General features: G+C 54.5%; 1 protein-coding gene across 1 annotated transcript; it reads left to right on the top strand.

Annotated features, from left to right (window-relative positions):
* The first annotated feature begins 41 nt into the window (after positions 1-41).
* Positions 42-18,108, top strand: SLC26A9 (solute carrier family 26 member 9). Its single transcript, XM_037497086.2, has 20 exons — positions 42-166; positions 2,847-2,986; positions 3,090-3,200; positions 3,799-3,974; positions 5,479-5,643; positions 6,157-6,309; positions 6,639-6,721; positions 7,543-7,690; positions 7,956-8,069; positions 8,215-8,292; positions 8,827-8,922; positions 10,578-10,684; positions 11,396-11,465; positions 11,589-11,681; positions 11,817-11,930; positions 12,533-12,814; positions 13,887-13,941; positions 15,021-15,166; positions 16,796-16,867; positions 17,896-18,108. Exons 1-20 carry the CDS (start codon positions 42-44, stop codon positions 17,941-17,943), a joined length of 2,376 nt encoding a protein of 791 aa, XP_037352983.1. The 3' UTR covers positions 17,944-18,108.
* Positions 18,109-18,466: the final 358 nt, after the last annotated feature.

Consider the following 18,466-nt stretch of genomic DNA (forward strand, 5'->3'; position numbering starts at 1 on the left):
CCCCTGCTCTGCTTCTCCCAAAGCTTGTAAATGCCCCAGACATGAGCCAGCCCAGGCCCCGCTACGTGGTAGACAGAGCTGCATACTCTCTCACCCTCTTCGACGATGAGTTTGAGAAGAAGGACCGGACCTACCCACTGGGAGAGAAACTTCGCAGTGCCTTCAGGTAATGTGGCCCGGAGCCAGACCTCTCTTTCCTCTGCTCCCCACCAAAACCCTGCCCATGCCAGAGCATGGCCCCTGCACCAGGGTCCCCAACACAGGGCTTGGAGAAGCCCTAGGGGGGGAGATCCTACAACCTCATCTGTTCTGAGACACCCGCTCCACCCGCCACTCCCCAGCAAAGATGCTAAGAGGAACAAGGACCATCCACAGCTTCTGGAAGGTTGCAGGGCACCCCCATCCCCGGAGTGAGGCCTCACCATATTCTTAGCCCATTCAAATCTCTCTTGGGTTCTTGAGGGAGCTTAGATGGACATAGTACAACATGGGGAATGGGGAGCAGTAGCGCCTCTACTTCTATGTCCTGTTCCCTCCTTAAAATTCTGAAGCCACCACCACTATGCCCTTTGTCCTTCTTCCCTCCTGACATGCCTTCCTTCTCCCGGCCCAGGGAGTGCTCACCGCTGGCCCCTAACTCCTGGACACTCCTAAAGGGACCCGGCCAGCATGTGGCCCCACTGGGCCCCAGACTCCTTCATTCTCCTCTCAGATCTCTGGGACTGGAGTTGGAAGAGAAGCTCAGCCTCTAGGAAAGGGGCTACTCAAGGTGATCCAGACCCAACTCCAGGAGCCTGGGGCCATGAGCTTCATCTTCCCCCTTCCCAGTCTTCTGGCAGACTCTGCTCAGGCCCGGCTGTGGGCTGGCTCTCTCTTCCGCACTCCCCTGGGGAAACAGCTGATTCAGTTACCTGGATTGAGGTCACTGGCAGTGGCTGAAGTGGAGATGCAGGTGGAACTGGTTCAGGCTGGGGAATCACCCACTTGAGTCTTTGCTAAAAGTCTCAGCCCGGCCCCACCTCTCCTGGGAGGCTCCATCTCCGTCTAGCAACAGTAAGACACAAGTGTCCAGGGTCCGGGTACTGTCCCCACAGCAGTGCTCCTGGGACAGGTGGGCTCTACAGCCTTTGTGCTCAAGGAGTTTAATTCTGGGTTGTTTCTGTGCTGGAGGGATGAGAGTGTCTGCTGTTGTCTCAAGAGATTAGGTCATGAAAACTAGAAAGTGCTGCAGGGAACAAACAACTCCCATGAGCCCGGCATGAGAGCCTTGAACAGTGCCTGACACACAGACAGTGCTCCAACAAATATTTGTGTAATGAATGAATAGATCTAGAAAGCTGATCCCTCTCCTCACTTCCCTCTTGGCTTCTGGAACCTCTGGATAGATGTCTGGCATCTGTCTCCAGCTCCGCTGTCAGGCTTCAGATGGCTTTGTCCAGCATATGGCAAGCTTGCAAGGAAGACTGGGCCGGTCCAAGCCCTCAGCGAGTTGTTTTTCTTCCCCTAGCCAGGTCTCTATTCATGGGGCCAGCTTTGCTATAGACTGAGCTGATGGAGTTCCTGGAGGGCTGAGTCTATCTTAGGACAAGGCTTTGGAGATGCTTTAAGCCACTGACCATCAGCCCCACTCACTGCCCAGCATCCCAGGGATGGAAGAGGTTTCCACCCACCCCAGAGGAGACCAGGGAGTCAGATGAGGCTGGGGATGCCATTCCACGGGATGTTGGTTAGAACAGAAAATCTGGGTACAAAGCATTGGCTATGCTGCTTTCAGTCTTGGGTGATATCCAGGGGACCCAGTGTCAGGGAAACTGTTGTTGAGCAACAGCAAAGAGCAGAGATTGGCAGTAGACGGGAAAGGAGGCCTAATCAGAGCAGCCAGTGAATCACCAGATAGGCCCTGAGTATTTGAATTCCCCCAACTGGGAGAAGAAAAGCAAATGCCTCCCACCTCTTTCGAGTCATCAACCAACTGGCTATCACCCTCGAGTGTGTGGGTAACACTTGTTCCTATTGCTGCTCAGTTTCTATGAAAGGACCTCGAGGTGTTCAACAAACAGAAAAGAGATCAACTCTCCCCACCCTGATTGGCCAATGAACAGCTCAGCTCCCTCATTCTTCCCTCCCAAAATGACTTAACAGGGGGAAGATCTCTGGTGTCGGAGCCGACGCACGACGGACGTGGTGCGTAGGCAGAGGCACCTGCAGGGATGCAACCTGCCTTTGCAGGAAGTTGTAAAAAAGATGGCAGCAGCCCCCACTCAGACTGAGTTTCAGGAGAGCCCATCCTGTTCCTTGTGCGTTCATTTATGTATTCAATACATATTCACTAAACACCAGCACGATGCACAGGGTGTGCAAAGGTGAATGAGAGTCAGTCATCTCACCTTTGCTGCTGTCTACTGGGAGAGAGAAGGGTAGGAAGCAAGGGATCACAGGTGCACAAGAGCTGCAGGAGTCCAGACGAGGGGACACAGGCCTGTGACACGTCAGGCAGGAGAAAGGCCACCAAGATGGGAGCTGGATTTGACCCCCCCAGAATTCAAAGCCACAACAAAAGCCAAGCCTAAGTCAAGTCTTGGAGACTTCCTGGATACTCAGCTGCCAGTCAGAAGACCTCCAGTTAATGCCCATAGTTCCCAAAAGAGAATCCCTGCTTTTTCTTCTTTTCTTCTCAGTATCCCTGGTACACCACAGAGTGTGAGTATGGCTGAATTTTGAATGAATGAGTGAGTGAGTAAATGAATGAATGGATGGATGAATGGAGGACCAAGGGAAAGATATTATATTCCTCCCCAACCAGGCATGTTCAGGCTATGCACTACTAACTGAAATCTCCCCCACAGATGTTCCTCCACCAAGGTCAAAGCTGTGGTGTTCGGGCTGCTGCCTGTGCTCTCCTGGCTCCCCAAGTACAAGATCAAAGACTACATCGTCCCTGACCTCCTTGGCGGACTCAGTGGTGGCTCAATCCAGGTCCCACAAGGTGAAGGGATCCCCTCCGCCAGGCCTGGCCTGCTGCTCCCCCAACCCTCTGTGGCCTCGGTAGCCCAACCGCACCCTTAGCCCCCAGTCTCTGTCTTCTGCAGGCATGGCGTTTGCCCTGCTGGCCAACCTTCCCGCGGTCAACGGCCTCTACTCCTCCTTCTTCCCGCTCCTGACCTACTTCTTCCTGGGGGGCATCCATCAGATGGTGCCAGGTAAGCCTCTCCGCTCTCAGAGGGCAGGATGACCTGGACCACGTGGTCTGAGAGAAGGGGTTCAGGTGATTTCCTCTGGGTTCTCTGAGATGTGCTGGTCAGAACTGGAGGCGCCTTCCCTGTGAGTGTCAGTCCCAGGTCCTCTGTGACCTTAGAGAAAACACTTCACTTCCGTGAGCTTAGTTAGCATTACCAGTTCTGTCTCCCTCCCTGGAAGGTGGGGAAGACTTGGCAGAACAAAATGTACCACGTGCTACAGAGATGTGAGAAATTTCTGTCTGACTCCTAGGCTAGTCCCAGCAGGCCGCTGCAGGGCCATCTGAGGTTCTCCACTGCTAAGTGAAATGGAGGAAAGGGCCTGTCGCAGGCCTGGTTCCTGGATCAGGCTCTGCTTGCATTTCCAGGCTCATCCCCCGTGTGTCCAATGAAATACTATCACCCATTGAGGTGAAAGCACCTTGACAAGTGTAGGTCCTGGTGAGACATGATTGGTTGTCGGAGACCCGGGGAGCTGCCCCCTGGGGGTTGGGGCCCCTTTCTCATTTCCATGGGTGTGGTCCAGACCTCTGACTTTTGCTGACTGGGTGGGGCACCACAGGTACCTTTGCCGTTATCAGCATCCTGGTGGGTAACATCTGTCTGCAGCTGGCCCCAGAGTCGAAATTCCGGGTCTTCAATGATACCACCAATGAGACCTACGTGGACATAGCAGCCATGGAGGCCGAGAGGCTACACGTGTCGGCGACACTAGCGTGCCTGACTGCTGTCATCCAGGTGAGGGACCGCCCCCTGTGCAGGGCCCTAGGGAGAACATCCCACCTCTCCGCCACACCTCAAATTTTGACTCTAAAAACCACCTCGCAGCCCCCACCTCAAATTTTGACACTAAAACTGATGAAGGCCCTGACCTCCACCCTCTCCCCCATTCCAGACCCACAAAAGGCCTTAAAGGGTCAGTGTGCCTCCTCACCTGCCTCTGGCAGCACAAGAGCGGCCTCTGTAGCCAGTTAAACTGTCCTGAGTTACAGATGCTCTGAGAGACCCCTTCACCCTGCATTAGCCTGCCAGGCCGCTCTCTGCACAGGCCCCGGACTCCCTCACACCCCTCCCCCTGCAGTCTCCTCTGCTGCAAGCCTCCACCAGCAGCAGCAAACCCAGGTGACCGGACCCGTGTGCAGAGAACCCTGATAGGTGTTAGGGCAGGAAATGCAGCCAAGAGGATGCGGGAGCAGGAAGCCACTTTGCCGAGTACCATTCGGGCATTCGTTCCTGCAGTTTGTGGTTTTTGGTTGTTTCATTGTGCCAGAAACTAGCATAGGCCCTGGGGGTAAAAGATAAGTCTGAAAGAGGTCCAGTTCTCAAGGAGTTCACTGCCCAGCAGAGGAAGCAGCCATGTCAACAGATACATTTGCAGGCTGTGAGATAAGCGCATAACAGAGTTTTGTGCAAAGTAGCTCCAGGAACACCAAACAGCATCCGGAAAGAGCCCTCCTCCAAGAGAGGAGGTGACATTTGACCTGGGTCTTAAAGGATGAGTAGAAGCTGACCAGTCACGAGTGAACAGGGCCCAGAAAGACAATCAGGCAGAGGGGACAGCCCCCCAAAGCACTGAGGCCTAAAAGAGTGTGAACTGACCCGGGAATGGCAGGGCCAGAAGTCTGACATGGCTGGACACAGGGGATGGGCTAGAGAAGAATTTGAAATGGTTGGCAGGGGCCAGAATGGAAGCTCAGGTCTGTCCCCTAAGCGGTGGCATTGGGCCTTATTGGCCAGCTGCAAGGATCAGATGTGATGGGTAGGGGTGGGACAAAGCAAGGTAGGGCAGCTGCAGCGGATGCCGCGTGGCCCAGGCAAGAACGATGGCTGCCTAGGAGAGGGTAGCAACTACAACGGGAATGGTGGAGACGGGGCTGGGAGGGACGTTTCGCCAGGTGCATCACCAGGTTTTGGTGGCAGGCTGGACGCGGGACGATGAGTCACGTGCTCTTGGTTGGCTAATGGGACAGATGATGGTGTCATTTACTCGAAGAGGAAACACTGGGGAAAGACCAGGTTAGCTTTACCGGTGAGAAAACTAAAGCCACAGAGGTGACGTGACAGAGGCCCGTCTCTTTGGGAGCTAAAGGTCTACTGACACAGTAAAGGGCAAGACGAGGTCACAAAGGGCCCATTCCCAAGAGCTGCAGTTGTCCTGGGGCTGCATGAGACACCAGCCCTGGTTTGGGTCAGGCAGATGTGGGAGCTGCTGATGCCTCTTGGTCTTCTCCCCTCACCGCAGATGGGCCTGGGCTTCGTGCAGTTCGGCTTTGTAGCCATCTACCTCTCTGAGTCCTTCATCCGGGGCTTCATGACCGCCGCCGGCCTGCAGATCCTGATCTCGGTGCTCAAGTACATCTTCGGGCTGACTGTCCCTTCCTACACAGGCCCAGGCTCCATCGTCCTTGTGAGTCTAGGGATGCACCCCGAGAATGGGAAGGGGCTCGAGCAGACACATAAGCAAGGCTCACTGTTGCAAGAAGCTGTGAGCTCCTGTTTGGGAAAAGCTCTCAAGCAAGGGCCGGCCTATTGCTCAAGGAAGATTGCCAGGGAGTCCCCACTTTGGGAGGGAGGTCAAACACACCCCTGGGGAGCTGCAGATAGTCTCTGTGTTCATCCCTTTAGAAAAGAAGATATCCACTGTAGAACGGACCCCTGGTCCCACCCAGTGCCTCAACCTCCTTTCCCCTAGGAAACTCTTCCTTCTGTCCAAGCTCCATCCTTTTGCCTTTAGTTTGAACTCTTTTGAGAAAAAGAAGGGAAAAGCCATCCCCATCCCAGCATCGCCCAGCACGGTGCTCACGAGGACTCTGAATTCTGCCTTGGGGCTCCACTGGGCATCCCTGCCCTAACCACTTAACCCAGGATGGGGGCGTATGGGAAGATGGGGGAGCCCATGGCGTGATGCTCTCTCCTCCAGACCTTCATTGACATTTGCAAAAACCTGCCGCATACCAACATCGCCTCGCTCGTCTTCGCCCTCATTAGCGGTGCTTTCCTGGTGCTGGTAAAGGAACTCAACGCCCGCTACATGCACAAGATCCGCTTCCCCATCCCCACAGAGATGATCGTGGTGAGGCCTCTCCCAGCGGAGAGGGGTCCTGACGGGGTCTGGGGTCCCAGCGGAGAGGCTATGGGGAAAAGGGTCCAGCTCCAGCCAAGGCCGAGGGAGCCCTATATACCCTCACCTGCTCCACTGGCAGCTGGAGGAACAGGAAGCCGGGGGTGAATCCATCCCACCCTCTGTGTGTGACTCCCCCTCTTCCTGTTCTCAGCTTGTTACCCCCTAAGGAGGCAAAGGAGTAGGATTTGGGGTATGCAGAGAAAAGGGGGGCTTAGGAGAGACCCCTGTCAAGACCCCAACCTAAAGCCCATTCCTATTCTCTGCGTTGGGGTTTGCAGGTGGTGGTGGCAACAGCTATCTCCGGGAGCTATAATATGCCCCAAAAGTATCACATGCAGATCGTAGGAGAGATCCAGCATGGGTGAGTCCAGGGGGCCAGAAACCAGGCCCGTCCCCACTGCGCCCCAGCAAGTCTGGGCTCAGAGCTTGGCATGAGGCGTTACCAACCCTGTGACACTGATCACACATCATGTCACCATTACTCACTATGGAGAGAGCCACACACCAGCCAGTGCTGACTATTTTACTAAAAGTGAGTCTCAAGGGGGTCTCCCCTGGTGGCGCAGCGGTTGAGCTCTGGGCTGCAAAGCTGCCCGCAGCCTCTGCAGCGCCATTTCAATCCCTGGCCACCGGCGAGGGTCCCACATGGCACTCAGACCTCTCCTGCCGCGCCTGCTGCTCCCCTCAGCAGTGCATTTCATCAGTCTGCCTGTTCTGCTCCCCGCTGTGGCTCTGGTGAATTCTCTCACACTCCCACACTTCTGACTGTACCCAGTGCTTGCATAAATAAATAAACAAACAAACAAACAAACAAACAAATAAATAAATAAATCTTTAAAAAAAAGTGAGTCTTAAGGGCCACACTACCCCCAAAGTCTCATTCAATGGACTCTGCTAGATGAATAGGGGGCATGTCCTGTGGGTCTGTGGACTAGTCCAGGATCTGGGCGCCAACAAACAGGGATGTCTGCTCTCCTGCCTCCATGAGCTCAGACAAGTGTGGCTTTTTAACTGGGAGCAACAGTGACTGTTCCTCACCTTACACAAGGATTCAGCTCGGAAGGGAATCCCCTAAGAACCCCACACGCAGTGGTGCCCGGTGGGCCCTGTGAGTTGATGAAGGACTTGGGGTCCTCCCGCTCCTCACACCCTTGGGCCCTGCCTCCTTCTGCTCCTTGGCAGGTTCCCCGCTCCTGTGCTGCCTGTGGTCTCGCAGTGGCAGGACATGATTGGCACTGCCTTCTCCCTGGCCATCGTGGGCTATGTCATTAACCTGGCCATGGGCCGGACACTGGCCAACAAGCACGGCTACGATGTGGATTCCAACCAGGTAGGTCCGGTGACCCCAGCAGGGCTGACAGAAGCTGGGCAGGAAATACCTTGGGATCTTGGCCTGAGAGGCAGGGTGCTGTTGGGGGGGAGATTGGGTCTCTCATCCCAAGATAGGAACTCTGATCAGGAGTGTATGGATTTATGGTAGTGGGGTCACTTTCAGGTCCTACACTGAAGATCCAGTCTGCACGGCCAAGCATGCTTGGTTAGTACCCTGCTGCACCTCTTGCACCCCCAGCTTCTATCCTGCCCTCTCCCCACAGGAGATGATTGCCCTGGGCTGCAGCAACTTCTTTGGTTCCTTCTTTAAAATCCACGTCATCTGCTGTGCTCTCTCTGTCACTCTGGCTGTTGATGGAGCTGGAGGAAAATCCCAGGTGAGCCCTGTTCTAGGGGAAGGGGTTAGACAGAACACGGCCCTGCAAGCCAGGCCAGCGGTTCCCCAACCTCCCTCTCCATTCCCTAGTTTCACTCTGCCAAGATTTCACACCTGCTCCCATCCCCAATTCTTTCTCTGAACAGGTGGCAAGCCTGTGTGTGTCCCTGGTGGTGATGATCACCATGCTGGTCCTGGGGTCCTATCTGTACCCTCTCCCCAAGGTAAGAGCACAGTGGGAGCAGAGGCCAGAGTCCCCAGAAAGAACAACTTCTTAGCATTGTGTGGCACTTTGCAAATGACACAGTTCTGCTGTCACTGTCACTCTCTATCCTAGTCACAACCTGTAAAGCAGGCAATGCAGGGGTTATTTCCCCCATTTTACAGGTGAGGGAAACTGAGGCTAGGCGTGTCTGAGTGATCTGCCCACAGGGTAGGACTGCTCTCAGTTGCCAGAGAGTCCATTCTCCAGTCGGCACTTACCTGTGCCTGGGGGCCACTGAGGGGGCGAGGGAGGTGGTGGTAAACAGGCCGTTTAGGGAGGAGGGGCCAGGGAAGGACAAAGACCAGCCAGGATGGGTCTGGGGCTCAGGACCTGCCTCTCCAAACCTAAGGCTGGCTGCAGAGATTTGGGGGCTCTGCTGGGGAAACTGGACAGAACCCCAGCTCCATTCTGCCAGGCTCCAGGGTCAGATGCTGTAGGAAGGTAAGAACAAGGGCACACTCCAGAGGCAAGAAACAGCTCTCTACTTCCCCAGTCTGTGCTAGGAGCCCTGATAGCTGTCAACCTCAAAAACTCCCTCAAGCAACTCGCTGACCCCTACTACCTGTGGCAGAAGAGTAAGCTGGACTGTGTAAGTACTGGACGGCCCCTGGGCACACCCCTCCACCCCCACTCCCCCACCCCGCCTCCAACTCCCACAGCCCCTTCACTTGTCACCTCCCATCAAAAACCCCCCTGCTGGCCACTCCCTAATTAGCACAACCCAGTGTTAAGAGATCAGAGTTTAGAATGAGGCACCTGATGTCCAAACCCAAACTCAAATGCACTGACTCTAGGGCCAAAAACAAGTCCCTTAACCTCTCTAAGCCTCAGCTTCCTCATTGTGAAAAGGGTAGTTGTGACCCTCTGGCGCCAGGGTTGCCTAGGAAAAATAACTGAGATAATACCGGTTAGCAGGGCATTGCCTGGATTGTACTTTATGGTCAGCAAAACCAAGCTATTATTATTATTGTGATTTAGAGTTCAAAAAAGCATTTTTAAAAACAACAACAAACAAAACCCTACAGCATGAAGCCAGCAGACCAGAGCCTGGAGTAAGTCACCAGACTTCTGGGGCGTCAGAGAGGGGCGCTGGCTCCTCCTCTGTCCCAGGGGGATGGCCACAGCTGCATCACACACTCATTCTGAGGATTAAATGAGACCAGAACAGGAAACCACCATGAGCTGTAATACGCTGGGCCGACATGACTTACTGTGACGATTAGTCACGTCCGCACCGGACAACAAAATAAGCACCTCAGATTGACAACGCTCCCTACCCCGACTAAGCCCCACCGCGATCTAGAGACAGGGTGACCTGACCTGCTCTCGAGATGGTGAAAGAAGTTCAGGGAGGTTAAGCAACTCGCCCAAAACCCTGCAGGCAGTAAGTGGAAGCCTGCATTCGAACCCCGAGTCTTAGACTCCACACCTCGGGCTGGACTGGCTCCTGGAGGAGCACGCCCACCTGGTGCAGGCAAGGACACCCTTGCTCCCAAGACTGGGCAGCATACCTGGAGGCCCCCGTGAGTGAACAATGAGGATGCGGAGAACAATGACCCTGCTCACAGCCCAAGGACCCGCTTCCCCACACCCCCGCGGCCCCTGGCATGGGCGATAGTCCCTGACTCCGAGCCCATGCTGTGGGTTCCCACCTGGCCAACACGGTTCTCTACAGGGATGGGGCAGATTTACTCCCTGTAGAGGAATCTGGGGACTCCAAAGGGCGTTGGGGCACCTAAGGTATCCAGTCCTACCCTTAACCCAGCCCCAGACGGTCAGACTAGGGAATGAGTGGGAGCAGGTGTCATGGAGAGAGGACACTCACGTTGGTACCCCCAGGTCTGTCACTAGGCTGGGGCCACCATATTCCTTAGCTCTTTAACCCTTTCATGAAACAGGTATTATTTCTGCTTGTGGGTTAGGCAACTAGGTTCACTTCACTCATTACTAGGAGAATGAAACTTGAAACCCAGGTACATCTAACATCTTATCCTTGTCACCACACCTTGCTGTGGGCTTGGCTATAAAAACCAGGCAAGATCAAAGAGCCAATTAGAGGGAATTTAGAGGAAATGAGCAAGTGTAACCAAAATACAAATACATGAAACAGTGAAAAAATGCAGTGAAAAGGAAAGGGTGTGTCTGAGGTTGTGCTAGTAGAGAATGCCGTTGGCTAATCCAGGAAGACTTCCTGAAAGAGGCAGTTTTCTCCCCGGGCCTGTTTTGACATCTCTCTCCTCACAGTGCATCTGGGTGGTGAGCTTCCTCTCCTCCTTCTTCCTGAGCCTGCCATATGGTGTGGCCGTGGGTGTCGCCTTCTCTGTCCTCGTTGTGGTCTTCCAGACCCAGTTGTAAGTAACAGCCCTTCCCGCCAAGGTACAGCAGTGGGGTCCCTGGGCCAGCTTGCCAAGAGCTCCATGCCAAGGCTTAGCCCACTACACCCCACAGCCTTCTAGGTCTAAGGGACTCTGAGCCAGCCGAAGCTGTGACAGGCTGGGCTACCTGACTTCTCACATCTTGAAAACCCCAAAGGAAGCCATGATGGTCTTAGAGCAGGAGGGCAGATGGGTGAAACTCAGCCAAAGGTGCTGCCAGACCCCAGACCAGCTGGGATGCTCCTCCCCAGGAGGACACCAAGCCAAAGGACAGAAGCCGTGGCCTCCCTATGAAATTAGGTGTGCAGGCCAGGGGCACAGAGGAGGGGCCCCCAAGCAGGAGGCCTACCATTTTGCTGGAAGAGTGCTGAATGTGAGGGAGTCCTGTTTTCTCCTCTTGAGAACTCAGACCAGGACGTGGTGACTTTGGGGCCACTGAAGCCTGTCACCTTGTATATCCCCCTTACAGCCCCTGACTAGGAGCTATGTCAGAGGCCTGCCTGTCACCCCTCTAGTTTTAACATGACTGTAGGCACCAGGCATGTGTCTCAAGGGCAGAAAGACTCATGGGACAAGACCAGGAGTAGGGAAGGGCCCCAGGCCCACCCTTCCTCTGCCCTAGGCACCCCCCGCACAGCCCCACTTGCTGTTAACTTTCGCTCATGTTCTGCTTCCCCCCCACTCCAGTCGAAATGGCTATGCCTTGGCCCAGGTCATGGACACTGACATTTACGTGAATCCCAAGACCTACAATAAGGTGGGTGATCCAAGTTCATGGCTCCCCTCTCTGGCCTTCCCCACCTCAAGGAGAAGGGTTTGTGGTTGTTATTGTTGTTTTGAAGATAGTATTTTAATGACTGAGCTCAGTCTCTCTTCATAGGCCCACGAAATTGAGGGGATTAAGATAGTCACTTACTGCTCCCCTCTCTACTTTGCCAACTCGGAGATCTTCAGGGAAAAGGTGATTGCCAAGGTAAGACTCCATCCTCTGGGGCCCAGCTGGGCTGGACAGAAAACAACCAGAAGGAAGAAAAGAGCCTGGGAGCCAAGAGCAGTCCCCCTGAGAAGAGGGTGGACATTAAGACTGCTGTCGACTTTGTCCCCACAGACAGGCGTGGACCCCCAGAAAGTACTGCTGGCCAAGCAAAGATACCTCAAGAAGCAGGAGAAGGGGAGAATGATGGCCACTCCGCAGAGGAAGTCTCTCTGCATGAAAACCAAGGTGAGGGAAGTGAGGGGGCTCCCGGCCTGCTCCCTGCCAGCTGTCCTGCCCCCACCTCCCACTTCCCAGCACTTTTGAGCCAAAGAAGTCTCTGACCACTGGACCTTCTCCTGAGTGAGAGCTGCCAGGGAAGCACTCCCATGGCCCTCCCCTCCCCCCCGCCCCCCCCCCCCCCCCCCCCCCGTTTCTATGACTCATAGACTCAGAGCAGCCCAGATGGGAGCAGCAGTGGATTTCCTGAGGTGCCTGACCAACCAGAGCCAGCGAGGGTCGGGGTGGGGGGGCTTCTGGGGAGAAGCAGGCTGGCACCCACCATCACAAAAAGAAACCACTTGTTCCCCAAAGGGCTTCTCCAGGACTGGGCGGTGGAGGGGAGCTTCAGTGCTCCCTTGGAGGGGCCTCCACTGGGTTGGGGGAGACCAAGCCCACAGGCCCTGCCTAAGGAAGGGGCTTGACAAGAGGCCTCGCCTATGAGGTTTTCCAGGCTTCTATTCACCACCAAGTTCAGTTATTCACCTCCCTGCCTTGCGTCAGCCACGTCTGACTCCGTTTTTTGACCCCTGACTACTGTCTACCTCCCTCTGCCCCCTTGCCTCCCCCAGACTGTCTCACTGCAGGAGCTCCAGCAGGACTTTGAGGGCACATCTCCCACTGACCCCAACAACAACAACCAGACTGCTAATGGCGCCAGCGTGTCCTACATCACCTTCCACCCTGACAGTGCCCCAGCTACCCAGTGTGAGCCATCGGCCGCTGCTAAGTCCCCAGGCGAGCCAGGTGACCTGCTGGCCAGTGTCCCACCCTATGTTGCCTTCCACACCCTCATCCTGGACATGAGTGGGGTCAGCTTTGTGGATCTGATGGGCATCAAAGCCCTGGCCAAGGTGAGACCATTGAGCAGAGGTAGTGCCGACCTACCTTCCACCCCCGTGCCTTCACCCCTGCCCCACACTCCTCTTCCTTGGGGCCTTCATCTCCACAAACTGAGGACAGAAATTTGCTAACAAGGCTAAGGGTGTCTAAGGATTCTAAAGACACCCCAACCCCTACTACCCATGGCAAGGACAGAATGTCCTCTACCAAGTAGGCCCAGATAGTCCAAGGCAGTCGCTGAAGAGGGACACCAAAGCTCTGGGGCCACTTGTGCCACTTCCTTTACACCCCTCTCTAGCAGAGGCCTCCCCAAACTCCTCTCAGCCCACCAGGAAGCCACCTGAGGTTCTCTGAGTTTGTCCTGCTTGGCCCTGTTTCCGGGCCGCTGCTCCTCCCCTCTCACCCAAACGCTTTATCTGGCATCAGCTAGTTCTGGCCAACCCCGGAGAGAAAAAGAAAAAACATCCACAGGCCAAACAGGCCCCCCCTCCCCCAGGACACCTTGAATAAATGTATCCGACTGATAACCTTTCAGCAGCCACCGCCATGGCAGGGAGCCGGCAAACTTCAGAGCTGGCTCAGACAGACGCAGCCCAGGAGAAGTGGGGGGCAGAGCGGCACAGTGGCTGGCACCAGGGGCCAGGTGCAGAGAAGGCCCCGTGCCCAGGGTTCAGCCTGCCTCCCCGCCTGGACCTCCATCCAGATGGGCTTGGCTGAAGGCCTAGCCGCTCTGGGCCTTGGTTCTCCCCACAGTTTCTGCCTAAAGCCACAAAAACAGGGGAGGGGAAGGGTCTGGAAAGCTAAGCTACTGAAAGAAAAGTCTGGCCCCATAAGAAGGGGCTACGGGGACTTAAGTGCCCTCCTTGTTGGCACATGCTCACTTCCGCCTGGCTTTCCAGAGGCGCCCTTGGCCGGCACTCCAGGGAGAAGTGGTGTGCTCTGCTGCTATTTTTACCTTTGGCTGCCAGGGCTCTCAGGGTTGCTTATTTGTTTGGCTTCCCTTCTGAAGTGCATTTTGTGAATCACTTTTGAGACCCACTCAGAACATTCCTTTCCCTTTGTCTTCCTCCGCAACACTTCTAGCTGAGCTCCACTTATGGGAAGATCGGCGTGAAGGTCTTCTTGGTGAACATTCATGGTAAGGGGGGAACACTGGGGGACTGGAGACGGGCTGGGGGTGGGGTGGACACAGGCGGGTGGGACACTGAACAGAGAAGGCAGTGGAAATGAGAGCTCCCAAACAATTCCCTGAATGACTACCAGCTCGTAAGAGCTTCATGTGTGAGCCAGAAGAGACCATGGTCAAACCGGGCCCGTCCTGGGGTGTCTCAGTTAAGGAGTGAAGGTAACAGATCTGAGAAAGGATAATTCGAATGCTAATTTGCTTTGTATCCTCAATCCAATCACTTTCTATTGGGGGGATCAATGTCAACTTATGTAAAATGAAAAGTGGATTAGATGAATTTGAGGATCTTCTCCAAATCTGAAAGTTCACCAATCTATATAGGTACAGAACACACACATGCCTGCCCGCCCAGGAAACACACAAATATGCAGTTTTACATGCATGCACCCTTCAAAGGGAGCCAAGGACACAGCCTGGCCACACTCCACAGAGCAGGGGACATTTGCATCCAGGCCCATATGCAGAGTCCGGGCATGTGAAACAGCAAGTGTGCACAGAGAGACAAGACATGTCTGAGTGCACACATCCAGCTTCTGCAGGGGAGTCAGCACTTTCTGGGGGTCTGCCCTGGAGGCCACGATGCGTTTCTCCAGAGTTAGAGCCAGCAGATTCTCCCACCTTCACTGGGTACCCCCAGGACGCAGTAGCAGTAAGAGCCCCGTTGCATGCTGAAAGTTGCAGGGTAAACAGAAGCATGGACCCTCAGCACAGAACTGGCAGCTGCTTCCTCAAGGACACTAGCCTTTCCCTCCCATTGCCACAAAGTCCTCACTCCCTGAACCAAGTTGCTTCCTCTGCCCTGGGCTGGAGCTCATCATCCTCAAGCGCTTGTTGCCCCCTGCTGTCCAGACCTGATATTGCAAGGCCAACGCCCTCTCAACTGGGCAGAGTGAGGCCCTCTCAGCTGGGCAGAAAGCAGCCGTCAGACTACCCTCCTGGCCCTTGGCTCCCACTCCCTCTCACCACCTCCCTCCCCAGCTCCAATCCATGGGGCCACTCTCTCTCTGAAGCTGACAGCGCCCTCCTTCCAGCCCAGGTGTACAACGACATTAGCCATGGAGGCATCTTTGCAGACGGGTCTCTGGAGCACCGCCACATCTTTCCCAGCATCCATGATGCCGTCCTCTTTGCCCAGGCAAATGCCAGAGAAGTGGCCCCAGGACACGACTTCCAAGGGGTAAAGTCCCTGCACCCGAGGAATCAGGGTCCCCGGGCCCTGAAATAGCAAAGGCTGGGGGAGGGGGACTCCAGCGTCAATTCTGTCATTTAACTTTTCTGAAATTGTCCACTAGTAGTTTTCTTATCTGAAAAATGGTCACCCTGGATCAACATCACCGGCTGACCTCACAGGGTTCTTTTGTTTTTGTCTTTGGGTTCTTGATGATTCTTTTATTTCTTTTGAAAGTGTTTTGTATATTTAAAGGATTTTCTTATTATTACTTTCCAGATGACACAGATACCTAAAGCACATTATGTTGATCCCCATATTGGCCTTGCTCACCCCTCCTGCTCCTTCACTACTTCAGAAGAGATTTTAGGAAAGGAAGGGAGGAAACCCACCCATTTCATTTAGCAGAGCTTGGGAGATTTCAGGCTGGTGATGGATGAAGAAGCTGGATCCGAGTCCCAGCTCCTTGACATTTAATTTCCTAGCTCAGTGACTGGTAATCAAATGGGGCCCCCCCAAAAAATTGATGAGGATTCCTGAGAGCTGAAACATTCCACCCCATTAGGGTTCCTGCCCAGTCTCCCCCAGCTACCTCCACCTCCAAAGTGGGTTCCCTCAGTTCAGCCTCTGCCCTTGGCACCCAAGTCTGTGCCCCAGCCCTGGATTAAAACCCCTCCTGCCTCAGTGGGTCACAAGAAAGGGTTTTCTGGCCCTACAGCAACCATTTGCTCTTTGCTTCAAGAGACTGACGAAGGAGAAGCCGCTGTTCAAAGTGCGCCAGGCTGCCCGAGGACGCAGCCTCCCTCACAGGAGAGGTTGACTAGGGGCAGGGCCTTTGGCTCCTGTCCACAAAGCAGAGAGGGAGATTCCGCAAGAATTTGCCACTTGTTACTGCATGAATACTGTCCAGTTATCCGCTTATATATTTATTTTTTTAAGATTTATTTATTTATACAAGAGCTGGGGTGCAGGTCAGAGGCGCGGGAGGGTGAGAGAATCCACCAGAGACAGAGCGGGGAACAGAACAGGCATACGGACCAAAAACGCTGCTGAGGGGAGCAACAGGAGAGACAGGAGAGGTCTGCTGCACCATGTGGGTTTCTCCCTAGCCGGCCGGGAATCAAACCCGTGCTGCAGAGGCTGCAGACAGCTCCACAGCACTGTGCTCAACCCGCTGCGCCACCGGGGATGCCCCACTTATATATTTAAAATAACTCATATTATATATAACAGACTGTACACCGATGGCAGAATATGTTAATGCGTATAAATCACACATACCCCTTTCAACAACACGGTGAGGTAGAAAACCAGCAAAGTGAGCCCGATTGTTTCACTCTTACAGAGGAGGACACAGATTCCCGGAGAAGGGAAATGGCTTCCCCAAGGTCAGGCAGCTAGCCAACCCTGGATGCTGGGAAACCCTCCCTGACCCTACCTGCCCACAGAGGAGAGCAGAGGCTGATAATGCTGTGTGTAGGGAGAAGACCACACGGGGCGATATTTTGTAAGGCAGATGAAAGAAGAGAGTGAAGTGAGGGGGAGTGTCAGAAAACACAGTGTCCCCAGAACCTGCCACTGTCCCAGTCTTGGTCATCAGTCCCTGAAGTTCATTCTGCACCCGTTTCTCCCTTCCAGGCTCCCCTGGACCCGGAGCTCTCCTTGTACGATTCCGAGGAGGACAGCCCCCGCTACTGGGACTTGGAGCAAGTAAGCTGTGGGCTGAGTGAGGAGGGAATGAAGCTGGCCTCCACATACTCACGAGGGCTACTCACCTCCAGGCGGGGGCAGTCACCTTGGGAGAACATTTCTCTCTCATCTTTCTTTTAATAGCAGAGCTTAATTCTTCTCACTCCCTGACAGACACCATGGGGGAAGGGAGAGACTCTGGACCAAGTCCTGGAGAGCTAATATCTATTCTTAACTCTCCAAAACATCAACCACATGGCCTTGGGCAAGACACAGAATGCCAGTAGGCTCCAATTCTTATCATTGTAAAATAAGGGAAATATGGGTGAACCCTGTCCCATCTACCTCAGAAGATTAGGAGGGTTTTCATTCGTTCTTTCACTAATTCAGCGGGCATTTAGGACTTGCCTGTTGCTTCCCTGTCACAATTTCAGGGTGGGCACCTGTCAGTGAGCAGAACAAAAACCCTGCCCTTAGGACAATATTCTGGGAGGGTCTGAACTCTAGGGACACAAATTCTATGGGTACAAATCTTATTACATGAGGTCAGGCCTGAAGAGCTAAGGGCTCTGCAGGTGTGAGAGGTAACTGTCCCCATAAAGCACTAAGTACCGCAATGCCCTAAGTTCCATGGTCCTCTGAAGGCCTTCTCTGGGGCCTTCTCTGGGGGATATGGGGGGACTTTAGGAAATAGAGCAGGTACCACAAATACTCGGCAGGTTGATTTCTGTGACCCCACCCCCACCCCATGGAATCTCTACCACATTCCAAAAAAAACCTGGAGCAGACCTCAATAGGTCATGAGCGCAACGGGCTTGAGTGCTTTTCCGAAGACCACACAGCACACCGGAAGTGACTCAAAATTAGTCTCCAGGTGTCTTCTCCTGGCACCTTTGTAGCAGTTCACCTCTTAGGCTGACGCTGCCTCTCCCCCACTGACACTGTACACACACGCACACACTCGCCCACGATGCCTCTTCACCTGGTGGTCCCGGCCACTCTGCAGACACAGGTCCAGGCTCCCTTCCCCTCCCTTTTCTTCCCTGCAGGAGATGTTCGGGAGCATGTTTCACGCAGAAACGCTGACCGCCCTCTGAGGGTCCAGCTAGTTGCTGTGCTGCCTCCAGCATGCTAGACACTGGGGACTTCCGTGATGAATAAACCTGGGATTGCAGAGAGTGGCCGGTCAAGCAGAGCACCTCCACAGGACTTTGGATCCTCTCTGTTCTCTTCCACCTCCTCTCTCCTGTCCCTCCCTCCCTCCCTCCCTCCTGCCTGTAGGGTGAGCCAATCTCAGCCTCAGGAGGAGACACATCCTTCCACTTCCTTCATCCCAGGGCCCCACCAGCAAAGGAGCAAGCCTCCTGCTCACCTGCCACAGCCACATGCCCTGCCTGTGTCAGCTGACGAGACCCCGACGTCCAGGCCTTCGCAGTGAGCCAAGAACTGAGGGAAGGTCCAGCTGCGCTGACCTGAGCTTGCCTGGCTCAGTGCCAAATGGTACCGAACTGTCACAGGACACAGGGACCAACCTACATAGGACTCGGTGGCTTCTTCTCCAGCTGCCCCAATGGGACTATGGCGGCTCTGCACCTGCAAACTTAGGAATCTCTGTCTTGG

This window comes from Talpa occidentalis, unplaced genomic scaffold, assembly GCF_014898055.3.
Source record: "Talpa occidentalis isolate TD23 unplaced genomic scaffold, MPIMG_talOcc4v2.1 talOcc4.8, whole genome shotgun sequence".
Taxonomy (NCBI): domain Eukaryota; kingdom Metazoa; phylum Chordata; class Mammalia; order Eulipotyphla; family Talpidae; genus Talpa; species Talpa occidentalis.